Source organism: Macadamia integrifolia, chromosome 3 (genome assembly GCF_013358625.1).
Source record: "Macadamia integrifolia cultivar HAES 741 chromosome 3, SCU_Mint_v3, whole genome shotgun sequence".
In the NCBI taxonomy this organism is placed as follows: Eukaryota; Viridiplantae; Streptophyta; class Magnoliopsida; order Proteales; family Proteaceae; genus Macadamia; species Macadamia integrifolia.
The window spans coordinates 13,570,285-13,592,584 of record NC_056559.1 but is presented as its reverse complement, the minus strand read 5'-3'; the positions used below and the strand labels follow the sequence as shown (position 1 = coordinate 13,592,584).

General features: G+C 37.7%; 1 protein-coding gene across 1 annotated transcript; it reads right to left on the bottom strand.

Annotated features, from left to right (window-relative positions):
• Positions 1 to 2,202: 2,202 nt before the first annotated feature.
• LOC122073948 (zinc finger CCCH domain-containing protein 13-like) lies at positions 2,203 to 16,428 on the bottom strand. The gene is made up of 7 exons (XM_042638679.1): positions 16,329 to 16,428; positions 15,419 to 16,094; positions 5,732 to 5,791; positions 5,491 to 5,552; positions 3,643 to 3,721; positions 3,472 to 3,528; positions 2,203 to 2,261 (listed from the first exon to the last, which is right to left on the bottom strand). The coding sequence occupies exons 2-6, from the start codon at positions 16,030 to 16,032 to the stop codon at positions 3,519 to 3,521; spliced, it is 825 nt and encodes a 274-aa protein (XP_042494613.1). The 5' UTR covers positions 16,033 to 16,094; positions 16,329 to 16,428; the 3' UTR covers positions 2,203 to 2,261; positions 3,472 to 3,518.
• Positions 16,429 to 22,300: the final 5,872 nt, after the last annotated feature.

The window sequence follows — 22,300 nt, the reverse complement described above, 5'->3', positions numbered from 1 at the left end:
AATCATGGCCCTATTTAGCCCCACAACCAGGCCCATTCTATGGTTCACCTTAAGGCCCATATTCTTCCTATAATATGGGCGGCGCATCTAGAAATTGAAGAAGAGAGTGGGCCCCATGTGATTTGCATGGGGAGGAGAATATCTAGAAGATTTGGTTGCTGTATTATTCTTTGGCTGAAGATTTGATTATATTTCTTGTTATGGCCACATAAGTTTCTATTTCATTGTTTTTTTTCTTTTTAAATTTCATTATACTGCTGGAATGTGGGATGGAATGAATGAGTTATTGGCTAATGCCTTTTGAGTGTTCTGTGGCATGGTTCAAGGTTTCAACTAATACCGTCGAAATTTCCCACATTTCGACGATATCCCAGGACTCCAATACCATATAGCATGTGATTTTTAAAGTCATTGGTTTCAACAAGTATTGACCAAATGAAATGTGGGAAATTTCGAGTGGACCAATGGGTTCGACCCTTTAAGTTGAACCAACCTTTATAAAACCTCCTTAAATGGGAAACCAAGTCTTCTTATTTTAAAATTTCGACCCTCTCCCATATTTCTTCTCTGTGAAGTGGGAACTTGGGAAAACACTCAAAATTTTGCCCTTGTACCATCAAAATCTTCATTCTAAACTTAGATCTTGCACATTCATAGCAAATCTACCTAAGGAAGGGAGCTTGGATCAAAAAGGTATCCATTGTATGGTGTATATGCCGGTGGACCATCTTCGAGAGCACCGGTTCATTTGGATATGATGGTGGGTATGGAGAGTATGTGGATCTTCTACTTCATTTGGACAAGAAGGTAGTTCATGTGGTGAGTCATCTTTTGTTGACAGCATCTTTGGGTATTCATCCCAACCTTGTGTGCCACATCCACATCCTACCACTGTGACTAAACCATTCCCTAGGTTGGGATACCTAGTTGATGTTGATGATACATCTTATAAATGGGCAGTGATGGACTACCAAAACAATTGAGCCCAAAACATATCATGGGACTCATATGTGGTGCATTTAAATGAGCGGCTACGAAATCTGCAGTGACACACAGCTCGTGGACTGGAACTGCCTAGACACTATACTTGGAATTGCCTTTTGAGTGTTGAGTATTGAGTGTTGAGTGTTGACTTTGTTGATTGTTGAGACTTGTGACTTGAGACTTTAGAGATAACTCACAATTATGCAATATTATTATTATTTTTTTTTTTATCCTTTGATTTGTTTGCTTTAAACTTTAATGATATATTTCACATTTTTAGTTAGTAATTTATATATGTACTTATGTAGTAGAGTTTTAGTCAACGACTCAATGTACATTAGCAGACTTTGATTTACATTACAAATATGAATTTAGGTGTTTTCCATGAAACTAACTATTATGTCAATGCGTTAGAAATGTCTAAAATATGACGTATACAAAAAATCAGGCAACAAAAACACATTTTGGGGGTCGAAACCAAAGTTTCCACTAAACTGGGAAAAATTCCCTGGTTTCCTTGAAATTTCCCAGAATTCAACCGAAATTTCGGTCTCCCCAAGGGTCGAAACCCGATATTTGAACCTTGTTCTGTGGTGATTCAGAACTTGTCACTGTGGTGATGCAGAAACACCCTGTTGTGGTGAATCAACAGGTTTGGATTGGTGGTGATTCCATTCCCGTAGGACAGTAGTGAAGCCTTGATCATATCATTTTAATTTCTTCTCCCATATGTTATAGAAGAAGTGTTAGAAATTCTGTTATCAATACTAATTTGTCCCTATTGAGCTCCCGTTATGATTGTTCGCCAACTAGTTCTCCCCTGCTTTGAGATCAATTCTGCACTACTGCTCCTCCAGCCTTCATGCCGCCTGTCGTTCTAGATTATCCACTTCACAGGGGCAGTTTCCATCAGGTTATCCCTCTAGGTTTGCACCTGGAGTTCAGGCCCTACCTTCCTGCCTCAGAGGTAGCTTTAGCATAAAATAGGAACCAATCTGATGTTTTTCAATTTGATGATCCTCCAGACATTTCTATGGTAAAAAAACAGAAAACACACACCAAACAACCAACATTACATCCTTCTTAAGTTCTTCAGAATCACAAATTCAGAAACTTCACCCTAAGAAGGAAGAAGAAAATTACCCCTCCCTTGCAACATCTTGAATTTTATTCGACACATAAATTCGGAAATTTTACGTCATTGAGGAAGAAGAACATTACCCTACTCCCTTGGAACGTCTTGAATTGCGATCCATTATGAGCCGCACATCTCGCACCTATATAGTGTATAAGGTTGTTAACAAGATGACAAAAGAAGAAGCATACTAACATTTTCAAAAAGTTCAACTTACAAAAGATGATCCCTTGACAAAAAACTCTAATAGTTTATATCATTGCACCATTAGAGGCAGCCTAAATGATTGCCTGTCATGTTTTAAGTGCACTATTAAATTCACAAAGTACAAACAAAATAGTACCACAACAATAATAATTGCATTACACTTCCATGCAAGGCAAAGAATGATAAAATACAATAAGCACAAATATATTAATGATGCTCTAAAATCTGTTTGAACATATATGATGGCAATATCAGGTGCAAAATCAGAGCTACCAATTTTCAGAACACAAACTAAGGATCTGAAAGCCACAGAATGTAACTGTAAGATCTTCTACTTTACTATTTCTGATAACTTGTAGATATTCTTTCGGGTCTGTAGTCGCATTGAATTTTTTCTACTATTAAAATTTATAGCCTCCCATTTAAGAAGGTCAAACATAAGATGATAGAAGATACCTCAACTGACGGTTTTAAGTACCTAGGTTTAGTAGTATATAAAGAAGGAGAAATACAGGATGATGATGCACAAAGAGCAAGGTGGATGAAATGGAGAGGTGCTTCTGGAATGTTGTATGGTCGAAGTATTCCATTAAAAAAAGGAAAATTTTACAGGAAAGTTAGACGAACAGCAATAATGTATGTAGTGAAATGTTAAGAGGTGAAGAAATGACATATAAACAAATTTAATGCAGCTCAAATGAGGAAGTTGAGATGGATGAGTGATACAACTAGAAAAATATTAAATAAGGGATGAAAAAATTTGAGATAATTTAGGATTAGCTTTGATACATGGCAAGTTGGGAGAGTCGTCTTGAGGTGGCATGAACATGTGCAATGAAGACATTTGAATGCAACAGTAAGGAAAAGTGACATGATCTAAATTGGAGGGAGCTAAAAGACCTATGAGCAAGCCTAAAATGGCTATAGGAGAACTGGTGAGGAAATACATGCTTAGCTTAAGGCTGGCAGCACGAATTGCTTTGAAAAGAATTGTTTAGTGAAACTAATGTAGGTAGCAGACCCCATTTAGTGGGGATAAGGCTGAATTGAGTTGATTTGAAAACATAAGATGACATATGTGATAAGAACATTCTAATAGAGCATTAAATGAAGTAGCAAATGTATGAAATCCAATCAACACTAACCTTGCCAGCTCTTGAAAAGAATTCATAGACATCTTTTTCATCCGCCTTCAAAGAAATCTGCCACAATCAATTGTTGAAACATCAGTCAGCAACAATCAGAATCACAACTTAGAAATCAGTATAATGACCAACAATGAAAGCACAAATGGAAGGAGAAGAGCAAGAGGATACCTGATAAGCAAATACAGTCCTCTGATCTCGTTCTGGATCAGCCTCAGGCTCCACTTCCTCCTTTTTTTCTTTATATCGTCTGCAAAGGAAAAGAAACATCAAATATCAACCTGGCCTCAGGGCTGACTAAACCAAAATTATCAAGCAAACCATGTTCATCACAGCAATCAAGTAGGCGAGACCATTTATAGATAATAAAAATAATACCAATACAATAAGTACTTATATGGTTACTCCTGCAAACAAATCTTCATTTAATGTGATATGAATGCCAGAAATATTTAAAACATGAAAATTCCTGAAATTGCGGCAATTTCTTTCTTCGACAAGGTTTCAGAGATCAGATCCACGTAATAACTTCTCGCAGGAAACTGCAATAAGTTAACATGACACCACATGTAAGAAGAGGGAGTTTGCAAATTGCATAAAGATAAAAGAAGTTGCCAGGAAAAAAACTAAAGAGAAGGACAAAAAATGAAGATAAAATAAGTTACAATTTAAGATTGGAAAATCCTGTAAAGGATGTAATCTGACTTCAAGCAATGGATTGGGGTCACATCATTCTCCATCTACGTGACAAATAAAAGACTTAATTGTTCAGTATGAAAGATACATTACATGTTGTGTCAACCAGAAAATCTCAACGACAAAATTTCAAAGATATTCATCACATTTCTCATTGGTCAGAAACCTGGTAAAGCCTTTTCCTTTTCTTTTTTTCAAGGGCAGTGGATAAATTACAAGGCAAAAGAGAGAAATCTGAAGAAAGCTTGGGGTGCAGGGGCAAAGTGCCAAGTCTTAGCTAACAGTTAATTATCACTGGATAAATAACTGTTCAGAAAACTACGAAAAATAATCCAGTTCTAGATATATACTTCAAACATAAATCTAGAGAAATCCAAAACATCTAATACAAATCGAAAAGGCTAACCCAGGAAAATTAAATTAATAAAGAAATCCATATCCGCAAGCAGTAGAGCATGCAGAAAATTAGCATATGGAAGACATTACAATGTACCCACAGACATGTCTCACTCTCCTACTCAACTGTTGTAAATTAAACATACACAACCATAAAAAAGAAACTACATATAAGAAAGATGAACTGGCTGAGTTTAAATAGACAAACCTTGGCAAGAAAGTATCAACCAATGAAATATGATTATATCACATACATACAAAGTAAACAAAGTGAGAAGATTATCAGATTGCTCAAGATCTTCCATGAATTACTGAAATTTTTCATTACCAAAAATAATGAGTGGTTCACCCAAAAACACTGTTAGAAATTTGCTGAGTTTTGAAGGTCCATCACAAACACAATAATCTCTTTATTATTCAGTTTTTAGCTTCACATCCCAAGAAATCATTTGGTATTTGCTTTTTTTTCTTTTAAAGGAAGAAGATGCATCGACTGGCCATTTTCCTATGGTGTTCATACAACTGAAAGTGAGATTTCTAACATATGTGGAAAGCAAAAATTTCTTCCTTCAAGAAAAAGAAATAGTATGAATAATGAAAAGCAACACACGAGGAAAGGCAAGAGCATTTGAATGGCAACAAGGACGCAGAAACCTACAGTAGTGCGAACCAAAAGGCTCTCAAGGGGGATTACTTAAGGAACTCGGTATCAGTTACATCTGAAACTTGGACTCAGCATAAAGAAAACCTATAAGCAGCGAAACTAAACATCTGGGAAAGGACCTCAGCTGGAAACCCCAAAAGCCTAAGTCCTCACAATGGATGATCATCAAAAGAAGTTATAACTAATAAATAGTTAAAAAGATATATAATCCAGTAAAATCTTATGGCAGTTCTTGCAGCCAACTGAACATCAAATTTCCTCACAGGCATCAGAAGATGAAGTGCTTCTGTTAAGCAGAGAACCCATTACTCCCCCACCAGCATTTCTGCAACAGAATAAATATAATTAAGCCATTTTGCTCTGAGGTGGAGGATAATGAAAATCATAAGATGACATCACCAATCCTCATAAAAGCTCCAACCGTCAACTACCCCAATCTTGCAAAGGCAAGCTTCTCAAGGAGCACAAAAAGTCTACAGAGAAGAAACTTTCAAAACCCATGACCTGAGTTTCTGAGCCTGGCTCAGTTGCCAGAATGACCATCTGAAGATTGCCCTAGCGTATCTGCGAGTTTCAGAATCTAATATTCAAAATTCAGAATTTCCAACACTGATACATAGCAAATGGAACTAGATAAAACTTGACCACCAGTGTTGCCAAAGAGAATATATGAATTCCATTAACTAGCAGTTTGAAACCATGTAAAAATATTATGGACAACGGAACTGAAGAAACAACATTTTATTGGGAGAAATCAGTTTTAAGAAGTCAGTTTTTAAGAACACCCCATACAGGAATGTAACAATACCGTATGAATCCTCTGAAAGACCTATATCTTCTTGGACTAGGCACAAAATCAAGACCAGAAATTCAGGAATAAATTGGACACTAAACAATAACAAAACCTTTTTTAAGGTGTGTCTACCACAAAAGAAGAAAAATAGGGAAGGAAACATGGAAAATTTTGCACATTCCAATTTTTCAAACACTAGCCCCATCGCCTGATCTGTGAAAAGTCAGACATACGCAAATTTCCATTACTGGTACCACACAAGAATGCATGCAGTGGTAGTTGCTCACACGACATTCAGTTATGGATTCTACCAGCTCAAAATTTTTCATGAACTAGTATTTCAGACCAGCATTTAGCATTAACCTGCTAAAAATGCAGGAATGCATCCAAAACAAGAGAGAGCTTACAAAACCCCATTGCCACAACTCCCTACAAAAAAGAAGTGCACTGAGTTCTCACAGGCACTATCATAGCCCTGTCAATCTCAACCAGTGGGATCTAACGTTGACATTCTTTCTTCGTTCTTCACCAAATTCTTTTATGCATCTTCTAGTCTTTCTACTCTAAAGTTCTCTACCTACCTGGAATACATAAACATTCAATTAAAGAACAAAGGAGGACTTCCTGCTCAGATGATGACCAAGTTTGCGTAAATTTTATGGGAACAAGCCAACCATCACTCTTTTCTATGGGTTTGAATAGCAAACAAGGATAAAGTATGTTACAAGCAGGAGCAAGGTTAAACCTCATTCTACACTTATGAAATGTCAAGCATATGCTTTAATGTGTATATGCATACAACAACTCAGCCTTATCACAACTAAATGGGGTCAGCGACATGGATCCATGACCTCCAATCAGCTCTATTCGACGTCCAAAGTGAAATATACCTTCTTGGACAAGGAAAACTTTATACCAAACATATGATCATCCCTGACCCCTCCAAATATTCAGGAGTTGCTTGCTTATTTCAGCAAGGAAATATCCCACAGATAGGCCCAAATACCAACTCTCTTCAATTTCTAGATAAGAAACTCATGAGAAATTAACTATTGAAAGAAAATAATATAGAAAGGAAGAAAAAGAGAAAACTAGTAACTTATCAAAGATCTAATGCAAACACCAACAAGCACCACAATTCTAGGTTCACAAGAACAGTATGGTAACAACCACAGTTTTGGCAACAAGGCAAGACATTGTGGTGGCCACACCCACTTGTTGTCTAGGCGAAACCTTCACACCGCCAGGGCACACAAATCAAGTGCCATATGTTAAATCCCATGCCATATTTTCCAGGTATTAATGATAATGCATAAATTTCTAAACACCCACCCAAAAATAAATAAATAAATAAATAATTGTGGAGGACAAGATCATCATGGTTCGCGTCTGGGCACCCTAGGCACATAAAACCATTGATAGCCTTAGACCTCAAGTGTGCCTCATTGTCAAGACATCGCTTTGATGATGCCTCGACAAGTATAGCAACAATTCAGCATCGATTTAAAAAAAGAAATCACAACACAAATCAATTGCTTTTCCAGCTCCCTTGACCCTATATTGCTACAAATGCTTTGCAGAAAGAAATTTCTTGACTTCATATTTACCATACTCGTGTGATTCCTTTGAACAAAATATATAGCACCTAGACCCTCTAGGCTCTCTTACTAAAAGCCCCAACACTAGGACCAGATTATAATTATATAAACAATATTACAATGTAAATAAGCTTGCAATCTGCACCTAGAACACCTGTGAAGCTTGAGGTGCTGCTGCATCATGCATGCTATCAAATTGCCCTACTTCACCTGGTTGCCTCTTCAGAAAGATCCTGGACTTAACTAATTTGCAAAAAATAAAAATTCTGGGAAGGGTTTGACCATGATGTAGATAGGGCTGTCAAAAGGAAGACTCGAACTGACCAAAAACCATGGTTCAGTTCTGTCCCAAGTCTGGGCCAGGTTTAGTCCCATCAAGACAGCCTTGTTGGCCCCAATTTTGCACCTATGCTGGTCCACTCCTGCAGCCATCTAACCGGCATAGCAGCCACTTGATTAGTGCATATTTTACTTCCCTAATTGGTCTTCTAGAAGATCCCAAGCAGCCATCAGTCCAGCCTATCCAGCAGCTTCCAGTAACTTGTGCTACTGTTCACGTGAACAGTAACACGTGGACAGTATTTTCTGCCTTTTTGCCTTCTTATGGTTTGACTTCGTCAACTATGGTCTTCTAGAAGAGTCCTTATTGTTCTATGTTGCTTATAGACAAGTTATTAGTTAGTTGCCTAAGCTTGTTAGTTTCTATTGTTATGTTAGTTTCCTTTATTATTTACCTTCTATTTTGTAATCTGAACTTACTCCTATGTATATGGAGCTAATGTAATAAATTGAGAAGTTAATTATGCTATTTTTCTGTGGAATGCAGTTGGGAGCATAGTTATCAATTCGGCCGAATAATTCGCGAATTATTCGGCCGAACCGAATTTTTCCGAATTTTATCAAAAATTCAGACCGAATCCAAATTAAAAATAAAATTCTTTAAAATTCGCGACTTTTTCCAAAATGAATATAAATCGCGAATAATTCGGACCAAATCCGAATTAAACCGAATTATTCGGTCCATTTAAACATTATTTAAAAAAAAAACCAAAAAAAAAACCCCAATAAGATTTTTTGACCGAATCCTTAAATTAATCATCCGAATTATTCCGAATAATTCTCCGTCCGAATAATTCCCGAATCCGAATTTGCTAACTATGGTTGGGAGAGAGGCCACAGGTGAGATGCCTAAACTTGAGGGGTGAGATGCCAAAAACCTAACCTTCTTCTTTCCCCTTCTCAACCCTCCATCAATTTCTCTTTTCTTCTTTCTTATTTGTCTGTCTTAGCCTTTGAGAGAGTGTTTGAGAGTTATTTGAAGACTTGAAGTTCAGCCCATAGTTGTCATGGGGTCGCCTAGGCGGTGATTTGGCGTCTCGGTGGAAAAAAGAGGTCATGCCAGTCCTACGATTTGTGTGACTCACAAATGGCGATCACCATTGGATGATAGGCGTCGACATGGCACCGCTATGGACGCTAGACCACGACTAATTCACTAGGCGGTCGACTTTTTGTATTAGTCTTTTTTTTACTAACAATATTTTGTTTATTATATTTTAATTGGCAGCATAAAATGAAAACACTCGAGGCCCGACATTTCTCAAATCCAAATTACCAAAAGAACCAAAAAACCCTCGAGCTCGAACTCTCGAAGAGAACAAAACCATCGAAGCCAGCAGCCACTGCCTGCAACTTCTTCTTCTCCTTCTCCGGCAGCAAAAGCGACAACAACCACATCGCCTGCAACATCTTCTCCTTCGGCAGAAAGAGCGACAACAGCCTACGACGTCTTCTCCTTCTCCAACAGCAAGAGCGACAACAGCCTGCGACGTCTTCTCCTTCTCCGGCAGCAAGAGCGACAACAGTCTACGACGTCTTCTCCTCCGGCAGCAAGAGCGACAACAGCCAGCAGCCACCGCCTGCGACGTCTTCTCCTCCGGTAGCAAGAGCGACAACCAGGTAAGGGCCCCACTTACAAGTCTGCAACTTCGATCTTTCTCCTCCTGATCTTTTTCTCTGCTCCAGTTCTTTTCTTTTATGCAGCTCTCCTCCTCCTATTCTCTGCTCTGGGTATTCTCTGCAACCTCTGTTCTCTGGTTCTCTTCTCTTCTGCATTGATAGTCAAACTTTGCAAAAAATAAAATATAAAATCGCCGAGCCAAAAACCAATTAAATCAAGGATCCCTCTGCTGAGTGGTCAAAATATCGTCGATGCTTCGTCTTTGACGATTGTCTTACTTCAGTCCAGTGGGCTACAAAATACAGAGAGTGGTAAGATCTCCCTGTAGCCCTCTCTCTAAACAGCACAGCCAGACTGAGCTAAAGAGATAGAAGAGAAATCTAATGGAGTATGAGAGGATTGACAAGGTTCAGGACCTCAGGTATGGTTCTGCTTGCAGAACATAGCAATCAATGAAACCCATCTCTTAATTTTTCTTTTTCTTTTGATGCGACATTAGCAGAGCCATACTTTCGTGGTGATTGAGTTTCTCTTTGATTTTTTCAGTTTCAGTACCTTCTATTATTTGTTTTTTGGTGGGTTGAAATAAATGCAGGAATTATCATATGGGTTTAGATGGATTCAAGTCCTTTTTTTGTTCTTTGTTGTTTTAGACTTTTGGATGTTTATAATACGTTTTCCTCTTTAGTTGTATATCTAGTTATCTACTATCTAGAGCTTGATCTGAAGGTGGGAAATCATATATTTTAGATTGCTGGAAAAAAAAAATATAAGAACTTGACAATGGTCTTGGTTGTGTTAAGTGTAATGATTAAGTTGAATTTGTAAGTGTTTGATTGTTTTCTTTTTTATGTTATCATGTTAATGTTATTGGTTAACACTTAACATACTTTGTTACTCTGTTTCGTAACTTGTAGAATAGTAAGACTATAGGAGTTCATAATGGATGGTACTGTTGGTGGTAGTAGTGGGGGTGATAATATAAGCACGGCTGCATATGATCAGTCCAAAGACCTAACCAGGAAGGCCAAGTCAAATAACCCTTGGTGGAAGCATGCGTATTGGCCTGACCTTTCAGACAAGAACTTTGTTAAATGCACTCTTTGTGGAAAAAACCTCAAGTGTGGAATTAAAAGGTTAAAGCAACATTTGGTAGGTGGATATGGAGATGTTGCTAAGTGTACCAAAACAACTATATCGATTGCTACAGAGATGAATGCAGCTCTTATGCGCAATAAGAAGAAAAGAATGCAAGACATGTTGGATGATGATGATGATGTTGATGTTGATGTTGATGTTGATGCTGATGTGGATGTTGATATAGAAGTTGAAGGTCAAAAACAGTCTAGTAGGACTCCTTCTACAACCTCTAAACTTATTCCTAGCTCTGAGACAGTTGCTAAGAAAAAGAAAGTAGTCATTCAGCCACAAGTAAGGGGCCCCATGGATGCTCATGTTAGACAGACTCCTGAGCAAGTGGTTGCTGAGAGGCATCTTAAAGGTAGCACTCAAACTACTATAGAGAACCGGTTTAGATCAGCAAAAGAAAAAAAGAGAGTTGATAATCACATTGTTGACTGGGTTTATCAGTGTGGTATTCCATTCAATGCTCTTAAGTCAAGGAGGTTTGAGGTGATGGTGGAATCCATTGCACAGTACGAACCAGGATATAAGCCCCCAAGTTATCATGAAGTGAGAGTGACATTGTTAAAGGCAGCAAAGGATAAAACTGCAAAGATTATGAAGAGTATTTGAAGCAGTATAGGTGCACTCTAATGACTAATTGGTGGACGGATAAAAGAGGAAGGCATTTAATTAATTTCCTCGTTAACCATCCAGAGGGGACTTATTTTATGGAATCTATTGATGCATCTAGTATATCTCAAACTGCAGAGAAGTTGTTTGAATTGATTGACAACAAAGTTCAAGAAATTGGTGAGGACTATGTTGTGCAAGTTGTATCAGATAATGCATCGGCTTATAAATTAGTTGGTACAATGCTAATGCAGAAGAGGACAAAGTTATATTGGACTCCTTGTGCAGCGCATTGCATTGTCCTGATGTTGGAGGAAATAGGATTCTTGAAATCTAATAGGAATGTGATAAGGCAAAAAAAGTAACGAACTTCTACAGGCACACACGCATTCTTGATGCAATGAGGGCTAGAACAAATGTGAGGGATCTTGTGAGGACAGCAACTACTAGATTTGCAACTGCATTTTTGACACTTCAAAGGTTGTTAAAACATAAAAATGACTTAAGACATTTGTTTATTTCTGAAGAATGGACTAGTTCTAATTTGGCAAAGACTGAGGCTAGGAAAAATGTGGTTGAGACAGTGTTAGTTGTAGCATTTTGGAATGGTGTGGAAAATTGTCTTAGAGCTTCAAAGCCACTTCTTACTGTCTTAAGGATTGTGAATGGTGATGAGAGGCCTTCTATGCCTGCGGTTCAATTTGCCATGGATGAGGCAAAAAAGAAAATAAAAGAAAATTTTGGGGATAGAGAAAGGCAATACAAGAAAGTGTTAGATATTGTTAACAGGCGTTGGGAGATTCAGATGGGGTGTCCTTCGTATGGAGCAGCACTATTACTTAATCATGGCAAATTTTTTTCTTATAAGGAAGGTGATGATGGTGGCTACCAAATTATATCTTCTTTATAGCTTGCATTTAATGAAGTCATTGAAAGAATGATACATGAACTAGCTTTACAAGACAAGATAAATACTCAAGCCACTTTGTATAGATATTCTCGAGGTGGTTTTGCCTCGGATATAGCGATTAGATCACGGGCGACCATGAGTCTTAGTAAGTACATTGTTTAGTTGTTTTGTTTGTGTGATATATTAAATATTAATCTAGCTATTTTTATATATATTTATTTTTCATAGTTACTTGGTGGGGTTCAATTGGAGGTCATGTTTTTGAGCTTTCAAAGGTTGCAAGACGTATTCTAAGGCTTTGTTGCTCCTCTTCTGGTTTCGAGCGCAACTGGAGCACATTTGAGTTTGTAAGTAGCAGGGTATTACATCTATTTCATATTTTCGACTTTTTATTTTTGGAACAATAACTTTGTTTGTTGTTCTCTATTGCTTATAAATTCAGATTCATACCAAGAAGAGGAATACGCTGGAACATCAACGTTTGAATGATCTAGTTAAAATCGCCAGCTAGAAGAATGGTTTCAACAAAGGCGTCTCGATAACAGAAATTATGATCCACTTGTGCTTGGCGAACTAGATTGGAGTAGTGAGTGGATGATTAGCGAGCAAATGGATGATGTAGTCCATCCCGATGCTGATCTCACATGGGACGTTGCTGGTAGAGCAATAGGGGCAACAATGGAGGGGCTCAATCGACCCAGGAGAGCTCAATCATCAATCTCTAGAGGAAATATGCGTTACACACACCGTGGTAAAGGGAGGGCTGTTGGGGAGTCATCAGAATCAGATGGGGAAGAAGATTTAGAAGAAGAGGATGATGTGAATGATGACTTGGATGTCATAGATAACTTTGGTGAAAATGCAAATGCTTCTAGTGCACAACAAAGGAATCTGCCATCTACTGATTTGTTGGATAATTATGATGATTAAGTTATTTGTGTTGGACTGTTTGAGTGTTTGGATTTTATATATTGTTTAAACTATAAACTATAAAATTGAACTTTGAACTTGGATGATTAGTTAAGTTTTCTTTTTTTATTTTATGTTGAGTTCATTTGCTATCAAGCTTCATTGCTTCAGTAAGTCATTAATAGTTTAACAGGTTAGCCACTTATCTTATCATTTTATCTTATCTCTGATTCATATATGATATATTGACATATATACATTTTACTTTGTTTAGGTTGCTTACTCACTTCCAATCATTGCTTTCAAGCTTTAGTCATATGTTAGCCTTTTACTTTTTAGTTTTGTGTGATGTACATGTTGATTTTTTATGACTTGATGTATAACTGTATAAGTCAATAATTTATGTTGATTTTTTATGACATGATATGGCTATGTTGATTTTTCGATGATTTGATGTTACTTAATGTTGGTTTTATATGTTATAAGGTATATATTCTAGGCTTGTAGCATGCTAAATAACTTTAAAAAATAGGAAAAATAAAAAAGTAGCATACTAAATAATTTTAGAAAATAGAAAAAATAAAAAATGACACACGGGAGATTTGACCGCCATGGCAACGCCAAAACGGGCGATTCATTGCCAAATCGATTAGTCACCCCTCCACCGTCTTGGATCGATTTGACATCGTGACAACTATGGTTCAGCCTACAGATCAGTTCAAGTACAGGCAAGGAGATCATAATCAATTCAAGCCATAGTCAGGGCTTTGGAAACTTGGATCGACATCCAGGTCTCCCAAATCAGCCAGCAGTTCCAGCTCATCTTTAGAAGGATACCTAGACAGGTTACAAGGGATCTTCATTCCAATTTTGAGGATCATCTGATGCCAGAAACCTTAGTTTCTAAAGAGTGGCCAAAAGTTTCCCAATTTATGTCGACAACATAACTCTCAACTCAACCATCAGAATTGTCTCATATTTTAATGGTTTGTTTAGCACCATAAGAGGAGCATTCAATCAAAATTTGAGCTCCATCAAAGCCTCCTAAAGCCAACCGCAGGCTTCCCACCTATTTCAGCCAGATTCAATTTTTGGTTCTAAATCTGATTTCATATTTGAATTTGTGGGATCCTAATTGAGGTTGGGTAGTTCCTACCTAGCCTTACATCTGACCATGGGACGGTCCCAACTACTAGTAGGAAATCATAGAAGATGCCAAGTATATCTTCGGAGAGCTAATATAATGGGCAATGAAAACGATAATTTTCGTCATCGCTACCAAAGTTAAATGACAAATAATGAATAAATAAATAGAAGTTGAACTCAGGAATGATAATGTCCCAGGCAAGGGGTATCTATATATGGAAGACCAAAATCCTAAAGAAATATACTGAGATTTAGTCTTGTATAAAATTTGTGTCAACGGTGACATGAAAATAGGGAAATAGAAAAGGAACTGGTCACTTTCATTGAGATCCAACAAATATCAACAGAAAAAGTTCTATAAAAATCAATCACACAGAGAGAGAAACTGCTGGGCATGGTACTTATAAAGCCTTTGAAATCCTCTTAGCCATGATTCCAGGGCAATATTTCTTAATTAAGAGGAATGCTATGATGCTGCAATTCCACCTAAAACATGAAGAATTACTCCTAAACCACATCCCTTACTAATACTCAAGGCTCTAGGCTAGCAGTAGGAGTTACTTTTTTCTACATACGAGAACTAACTCCGGATTCATTATGTTCTGTGAAAACAACAGCCACTGCAGAAAGACATTCCTAAAGGTATTTATTGAGTGTAGAATTAAAGATCATAGCTTTTCTCTGTTAGCAACCAAGGGTGTGTAGTGTCAACACACCATCAATATAATCCACAAAACTTTTCTACCTCAGAACTGACTTCAACTAATCAAACACATCCTCGAGCCAACACCTGAAATTAGAAATTACGACAATCTCACTGTCCTGGCCCCAAAATGTCTGCCAACACCATCACCCAAAGGTGCATGCAGAAAACAAGATGGGACAGTTAGAGATTGTTTAATGCAATGGGGGAAAAAAGGAGAAATAAATATACTTGCTTGGGCTTATCTCAAAGCAAAATTTTATGCATCAATCTGCCAGAACCGATAGTAGGGTGAAACCAAAATATAATATAAACGAATCAGTGTTTACACAATACACAAATTTGCAATTTCCAAATGAGTAAGTCTCTAAAGGAAGGAAATTCGAGAAACACAGACGAGAGGAAATAGAGAGAGACCTGCCATCTCGATCCCTGTCTCGTAACTCCCTTTCCCTTTCCCTTTCCCTTTCTCTTTCCATGTACTCCACGTCTCTGCTCCTCTCCCTGACTCTCTCAGGTTCAGCATCCCTATCACGGTCACTGCGGTGCCTCTCAGAGCGGCTCCTGCTACGGCGTGAACGCTCCCGTTCTGTCTCCCTGTCTCTTTCACTCTCGCGGTCACGCTCTCTTATCCTTTCACGGTCTCGCTCCCTCTCTCTATCTCTATCGCGGTCCCTGTCCTTCCCGTTCCTTTCCTCCCTCTGCCTATCCCTATCTCTGTGTTCCTTCCGGTGCCTGTCCCTATCACCCCTCTCAGCATTCTTGGACTTGTGATCAGGAGACGAACGGTAATGCGACGCGCTCCTCTCTCTGTGCCGATCACGATCACGAGAGTCATCTCCAGATCTTGCTCGCTTGGAGCGGCTATCTAATTCATCCTCGTTCTCATTACTCCTACGCTTGGAGCTCCTGCTACGGTCCTTCTCTCCGGATTTAACATTCTCTTCGCTTCCATTTGCAATCTTCTCCTCTTTTGGTGCTTCTGGATTTTCAACTGTTTTCTCTAAATAATCATACTCGTCGAAATCCATCGAACAATCTTTAAACAATAAGGCCGTAACGACCTTAACTAAACCCCAATTACTGCAAAACTCTGCAACCAACAGCAAATTCAACCAAAACAAACAAGTTAGAATCAGAATCAATAAAGGATAGAAAGAACAAACAAGAAATTAGTAATTAGGTTTTCGAATCCGAGTTTTTCCAGCGATAGACCAAAAAAAATTAATCAAGTTAAAACCCTAGACATGAAAATATATATATATACAGAGAGAGGATGAGATGACAGGAAAACCCTAACATACAAGAAGATGCTAAGAAAGCTTACCTGTATATGAACGCAGCAAGGCAGGAATGAAGCTTAGAACGGCTATGGCTATGGCTATGGCTATGGCTATGGCCAAGAGCGACTGTGGTTTAAAGATTAAACCGACACAGGAATGGGGAAGGAAGTGTATTAATACTCTAGGATAAATGGGTTTCTATCCAATTCCAGATTTCCAGGTGGATCGAGCATCGAGATCGGTCACGGCCGATACTGATTTCGGATTCCGTACCGATCCTTTAATACGGTATCGGCTAAGAATCGGTTTCATCAATTTCGATCCAAGTTAATCGGATTCGATTCCTCATGGAGGCCATTGTTTGGTTGATTCGATTTATTATTATCGGGTTGATATTGGTTTAGATCAATTTGTTTTCAAATTTGAACTACAATCAAATCTTACATTCATAATGTCGAGTGGGAAAAGATTTAGTACCCAAAATATGGAACCTGACAATTTTTTTTCCAGTATTTCCTCATGAGTTTTTGATACTTAGAATTAGGGGTTTCGACGGGTTGGTTTGACTCTGTCTTGGTCCATGTTGAATTAGTTTGAATCTGAAAATGATGAAACCGAACTAATAAGGGAATTTCGATGCGATCTCTAGTAACATTGTGTAGCTCATCAATTAAGGCATTGTAAGAGCAAAAAAGGTTTGATGACCCTCAAATTGGACTCGGGTAAGACTTTTCATAGAGTTGAGTGGTGTTTTCTAATGAAGCTTTTGATCTGGTTATGGTTTGATAAGATTGGGATTAACTGGGTTATGCAGTGTGTTTCAACAGCTACTGAATATCATATAAAATTCAATGGCAATGTCTGTATCTTTTTAGGCCTAAAAGGGGTCTTAGGCATGGGTGTCTATTGATCCCTTATTTTTTCACTATTTTCCAAAAGGTACCATCCAGTAAGTTGCATCATCTTGAGCGGTCGAATCTAATTTTTGGGGCTCAAGACAAGTGGACAAGAGCCTAGGATCTCCCAACTCTTATTTGTAGATAATTGTCTTATATTTAAATATATATATATATATATATATATTTTTTGGGCAAGAGAATGCTACCTCTTTGTGCAAGTACACGTCAATATTCGTGGCCAACGAGAGAGTGAGCCTGAGCCTGAGCATCTCAGTACAAGGGGAATGCAGTCTTTTTGCACTTGTTATGTCTAGGCATAGATGAATACCAAGAAAGAGTTTTTTTTTTTTTTGAACATAGAAATACTAGTGCAAAGTTGATTGGATTTGAAGTTACAAACAACCAGAATTAAGTGAGATCAATCTGGTTTGGTAAACATCATCAGGACCATATCATCGCAGTAACCCTGTTGATAACTCACATACTATATAGTTCAACCATCAGAAAAGATGATGACTGATTTAAATTGTTCCTTCAGTTGAAATCTGGGTATTTACTATTCAATCATAAGAAATTTGGAGCAAATCATGACCACAATATATCATTATACGTTTAAACCATTTGTATGGGCTAATCTGTAGCCAGAGTTTCCCTTGGCATCCAAGCCCAATTTTCATTGGAAACTAAGAGTGTAGAGAGAGTAACTTAGTAGAGACATTGTCTAACATTTTTGGCAAACCTTATAAAAATATTTTACAACTGAACAAGTTTTCTTACAATTGTTGGCCTATCATTCTCCCTGAGTTGGGAGATTTTGCTTATCTTTCATCTTTCAATGAGCAGGAGTACAACAAACATTTGATTGGATTCCTTGCCTCACCCCTGAGATGAGAGGGAAAGTCGATGTTTGAATCGAATCATGGACTGATCTTTAATCCTACACCGGTGTTTGATGTGATGGGAGAAATTTTTCATGTCGACTGGAAAGCTATCAATGAATATGGGTGTTTTATTAATATATATATATATATATATATAATTTTTTGCAATTGTAATAAATTAAGCAAAACTAAAAAGAAGTTTTTACATAATCTAAATTACTTAAGTTAACCCCAAATAAAGAATTGGCTTCCTCTGAGAGATAAAAATGAGCTACATCAAACATTGAAGGAGTGAATTATTTGAGGGAAATTTTGTTATAGTGTATGTAAATATTATGGAAGATGCGAAAAGAAGTCCATGACCACACTCCTTGAGTCAGTTGAGGAATAAGCATACGTAACTCCTACATGAGAACCAAACTTCAGTGATAGTCCATCACCTATTTGCAAAATTGAGCCCTTCTAGGATGGTAATAGCTTCCGATTCCATTAAATGTTATTTATACTGGGTTTTTTAAATAGAGATGGCTGTCCTAGAATGTTTGAAACTTTCTCAACTCACCTCTAGCCAGCTTTGTGTGCTCTTGGATAAGTCTTATGTCAACAATGTTTTTATAATGGATTGATAGAACACAATTAATTATCCAACATGTAATTATCCAAACCAACAAACCTTTGGTAGAGAGACCCAACCAGTATATGAAATCATTTAGAGACCGTTTGGTATAGTTCATAAAAAACGTTTCTAGCGTTTTTTCGTGTTAATAGAACGAAAAAACGTTGAAAACCGTTTGGGTCGATTGGGTCGCGTTTCAGTTTTTTTGAAACCGTCAGTGTCGAAAAAAACGAAATTGGGTCGATTTGTCGAAACGAGGGAAAGCTGTTCTGTCGGCCATGTTTCGTTTCAAATTATATTATTTGAAACGATCGTTCCCGATTGTCCGCGATAGAGAGAGGAGAGCAGGGAGGAGAGAAGAGAGAACCAACGTCTCACATCCATGCTCGAACTGCGATTTCTCCACCTCAGGTAACTTCTTCGCCTCTTCTCCTTCTTCTCCTTCTTCTTCTTCATTTCTTCTTTTCTTCTTTTCTTCTTCTATTCAACCTCTTCTTCTTCTCACATAGAGGTATTTGAACAAATTAGGGTTTTTTTTCTCCTTCTTCTTCTTCATTTCTTCTTTTCTTCCAGAGACAGAGATCGATAAGCTACACCAATTTCTGGTTTCGAATATCTTTTGGAACCCGCATAGGGAGAGGAGAGACTGAGAAACAGGAGCCCTAAGCCCCCTTGTGAAATCTCCTCTGCAGGTAACTTCGATTTCGGCTCTTCTTCTCCTTCTTCTTTTCATCTCTTTTAACCTCTTTGTTCTTCTATTCTAACCTCTTCTCCTTCTTCTTCATCTATTGTAATCACAGAGCAGGTATTGGGACAAATTTTAGGGTTTTTCTGGACCATCTATCGAATAGCTCATACAGAGAGGTAACGTCATCTTCTTCTCTTCTATTTCTTCTTCTTCTCTTCTCGATCTTGTATAGCATAATTTCCTTATCATATACATCCTTCATGGGGTTCGAATCAATTATTTCAGAAGACAGTGGACATCATGACATCAGTCCCTCTTATATGACTTTGCTTCCACGCACAGCGTGATTGGATTCCTCCCCCCACCAACTGTTCTCAAACCAAATTTTAATGTTAGCTCCTAAATGTTCAAGTTTTTACAAATAGTACATGCACTTCTGCCCTCCTGCGTTCTAGATGGCTTGTTCAAGTAAATTCTCTATTTCAATTATCCAAGAATGAGACACCAATTTGAACTTTTCCTACAAATTAGCCAAAAACATTCTGTGAACTTTAGCGATGACAGGGTAATTGTTTATAACTTAATTAACTTCAATGATAAGTCATGAAGCTGCCTTATTTCCGAACTATTGAGCAATAACTTGTGTGTGTGTGCTGAGTTGAAAAGCATGTCTTGTCACAAAGACATATGGAGAGATTTATGTTGGCAAAAAATACATTCTGTGATGAAGATACGAGACAAAGATTTGCTGCACTATTGATTTGGGACTCTGGGAGATTCTGTCATGTACTCCTGCCTCACTTCCTAGTTCCCATGCATGGCAGCATACCAGAACAGAAAACCCTTTTCAATCAAGAAACATGGAAACCTTGTCTTTAAGTCTGCTCTTATTCTTCACCAAAGGGAGAGATTTATGTTCTGCAGTGAAGATGTGAAACAAAGATTGGACGCACAATGACAGATATTGTGTCATGTATTCCCACCTCACTTATTGCGCATGGCAGCATACCAGAACAGAGAACCTATTCAATCAAGAAACATGGAGATCTTGTCCTTAAGGCTGCTTTTCTTCTTCACCAAAGAGACTACTTCTGACTCAACATTCTTGCTTTCACTTTGCTTCCTGAATTCATAAGCCAAGATCTCCTCGGTAGTAATTTCCATCTTTTTTTCCTCGTTTTGGGGTTTCTTGAGCAGTGGGTCTAAAAATAAATCCAACATATCTTGAGTAGGGTCCCCTGTTCTTCTAAGATCAGTGATTATGCTTTTACTTATTGAATCATCCTGATCCTTGAACCCAGTCTTGCTTAAATTAAAATTTGAACTTTCTGTTGGATTATTGGATGATCCCCTGCTGCTTTGAGTGCACTTCAGAGAACCACCTGACTCTATCTCTATGCTAGAGAAGTTGGCTGCCAGAGGTTGGGTTATTGATGTGGCTTCTTCTCTTTCAGATGGTTGATTGTTGATATCATTATCAGCTTTGACATACTGCACAAAAAAATTGTAGCCAACTTAAAATTCTTCTCTTTTTTAAGTTTGATGCTAGTTTCTCCATAACATAATCAAAACAGTCATTATAAATCATGATGTATCAACCAGCCATCATAGGGATAATCTCGCAATGAATCCTCAAGATTGGTTTTATTTATTTATTTATTTTTTTTCAGATGCTAGAAAGAATGATTATATGCCTACAAAAATTTCTGATGCCTTTGCATAAAGAGTCTTATATTCCCTTTTTTTTCCTCCGCATCCTATTTACCCTATATATTTGGATTGGACAAGAGAAGAACATTCACTTTTATGCATGTGAAAAAAAACATCCTATCCTTTTCCAAAGGGCCAAGGATGAAGAATCCAATGAAAATACAGTAGGTTCAAAGTGTATCCAGATTTGATCCGTTTACTTATTGGATCACTTCTTAACGAATCGGATCAACCTTTTCAAATTGATTCTCGTTCTCAAACTTTGGCTTCTTCCATAATTTTATGTTCTATTTTGAGTGTCTTAGTTTGAGGAAAAAGATAGATTTAAGAGGCAACTGCCCAAATTGCTCCTCTCTGCTAACCCCAATTGCCCAAATTGTTATTTTGAACTGCATTAGGCAGCCAACACCTACTAGGGTGGGTTTGACTGCATGAACAACTAACGCACTGGTTTCAGCTGACTTCAGTTGCTTTCCACTGGAATTGGCAAGTCCACTTCTTTGAGGCATTTACCTGACACCTTAAAATTACAGAACTTTGATTGACTACGATCAAAATATTTACTTCATACTTCTTTGAAGGTGTGGAAATACTTTAGCTTCTTGAACTGAAGTTCATGTTATCAAAGACCCAATATGGTCTCACTTCTATTTTACAAGCCCATGCCTCCCCCCCCCCAATGTAAAGTCTGAGCTTAATTTGTTGTAATTTCTCTGTTTTTCTGTTATTTGGTCATTACATGTGTACTGACTAATGGAATTTTCTAACCTTCTGTTCTTCTTTTACAGTTGAATCCCCTTTTTTCCCAATGGCCAGTCCATTGGGGACTTTTCTCACTCTATTATGCATTGGATACACTCGGTCTAGATTTCATTTTGTGTTTGGTTTTTATGTTTTACCATAAATTTTGGTAGCCTCAAAGGTCTTTATGAGTATCCGTATGCTAACTTTTACACTAACTTATAATGTATAGCTATTATGTTTGGAAGTAGCATCCCTGCCGTTAAGTGGTCAGAATTTGAGACCACTGTTTTCATTGAAGCAATGAAAGAAGCTGTAAAAAATGGTCACAAATCCGGTAATTCATTTAACAAAACTGGATGGGAGAACATTACAAAGCAATTTCAACAGGCTTTAAATCGTCCAATTGGGAGAGAACAGTTACGCAATAAGATGAACAAGTTGAAACACGAGTATCAACAATTCAAGAGACTGCTTGACA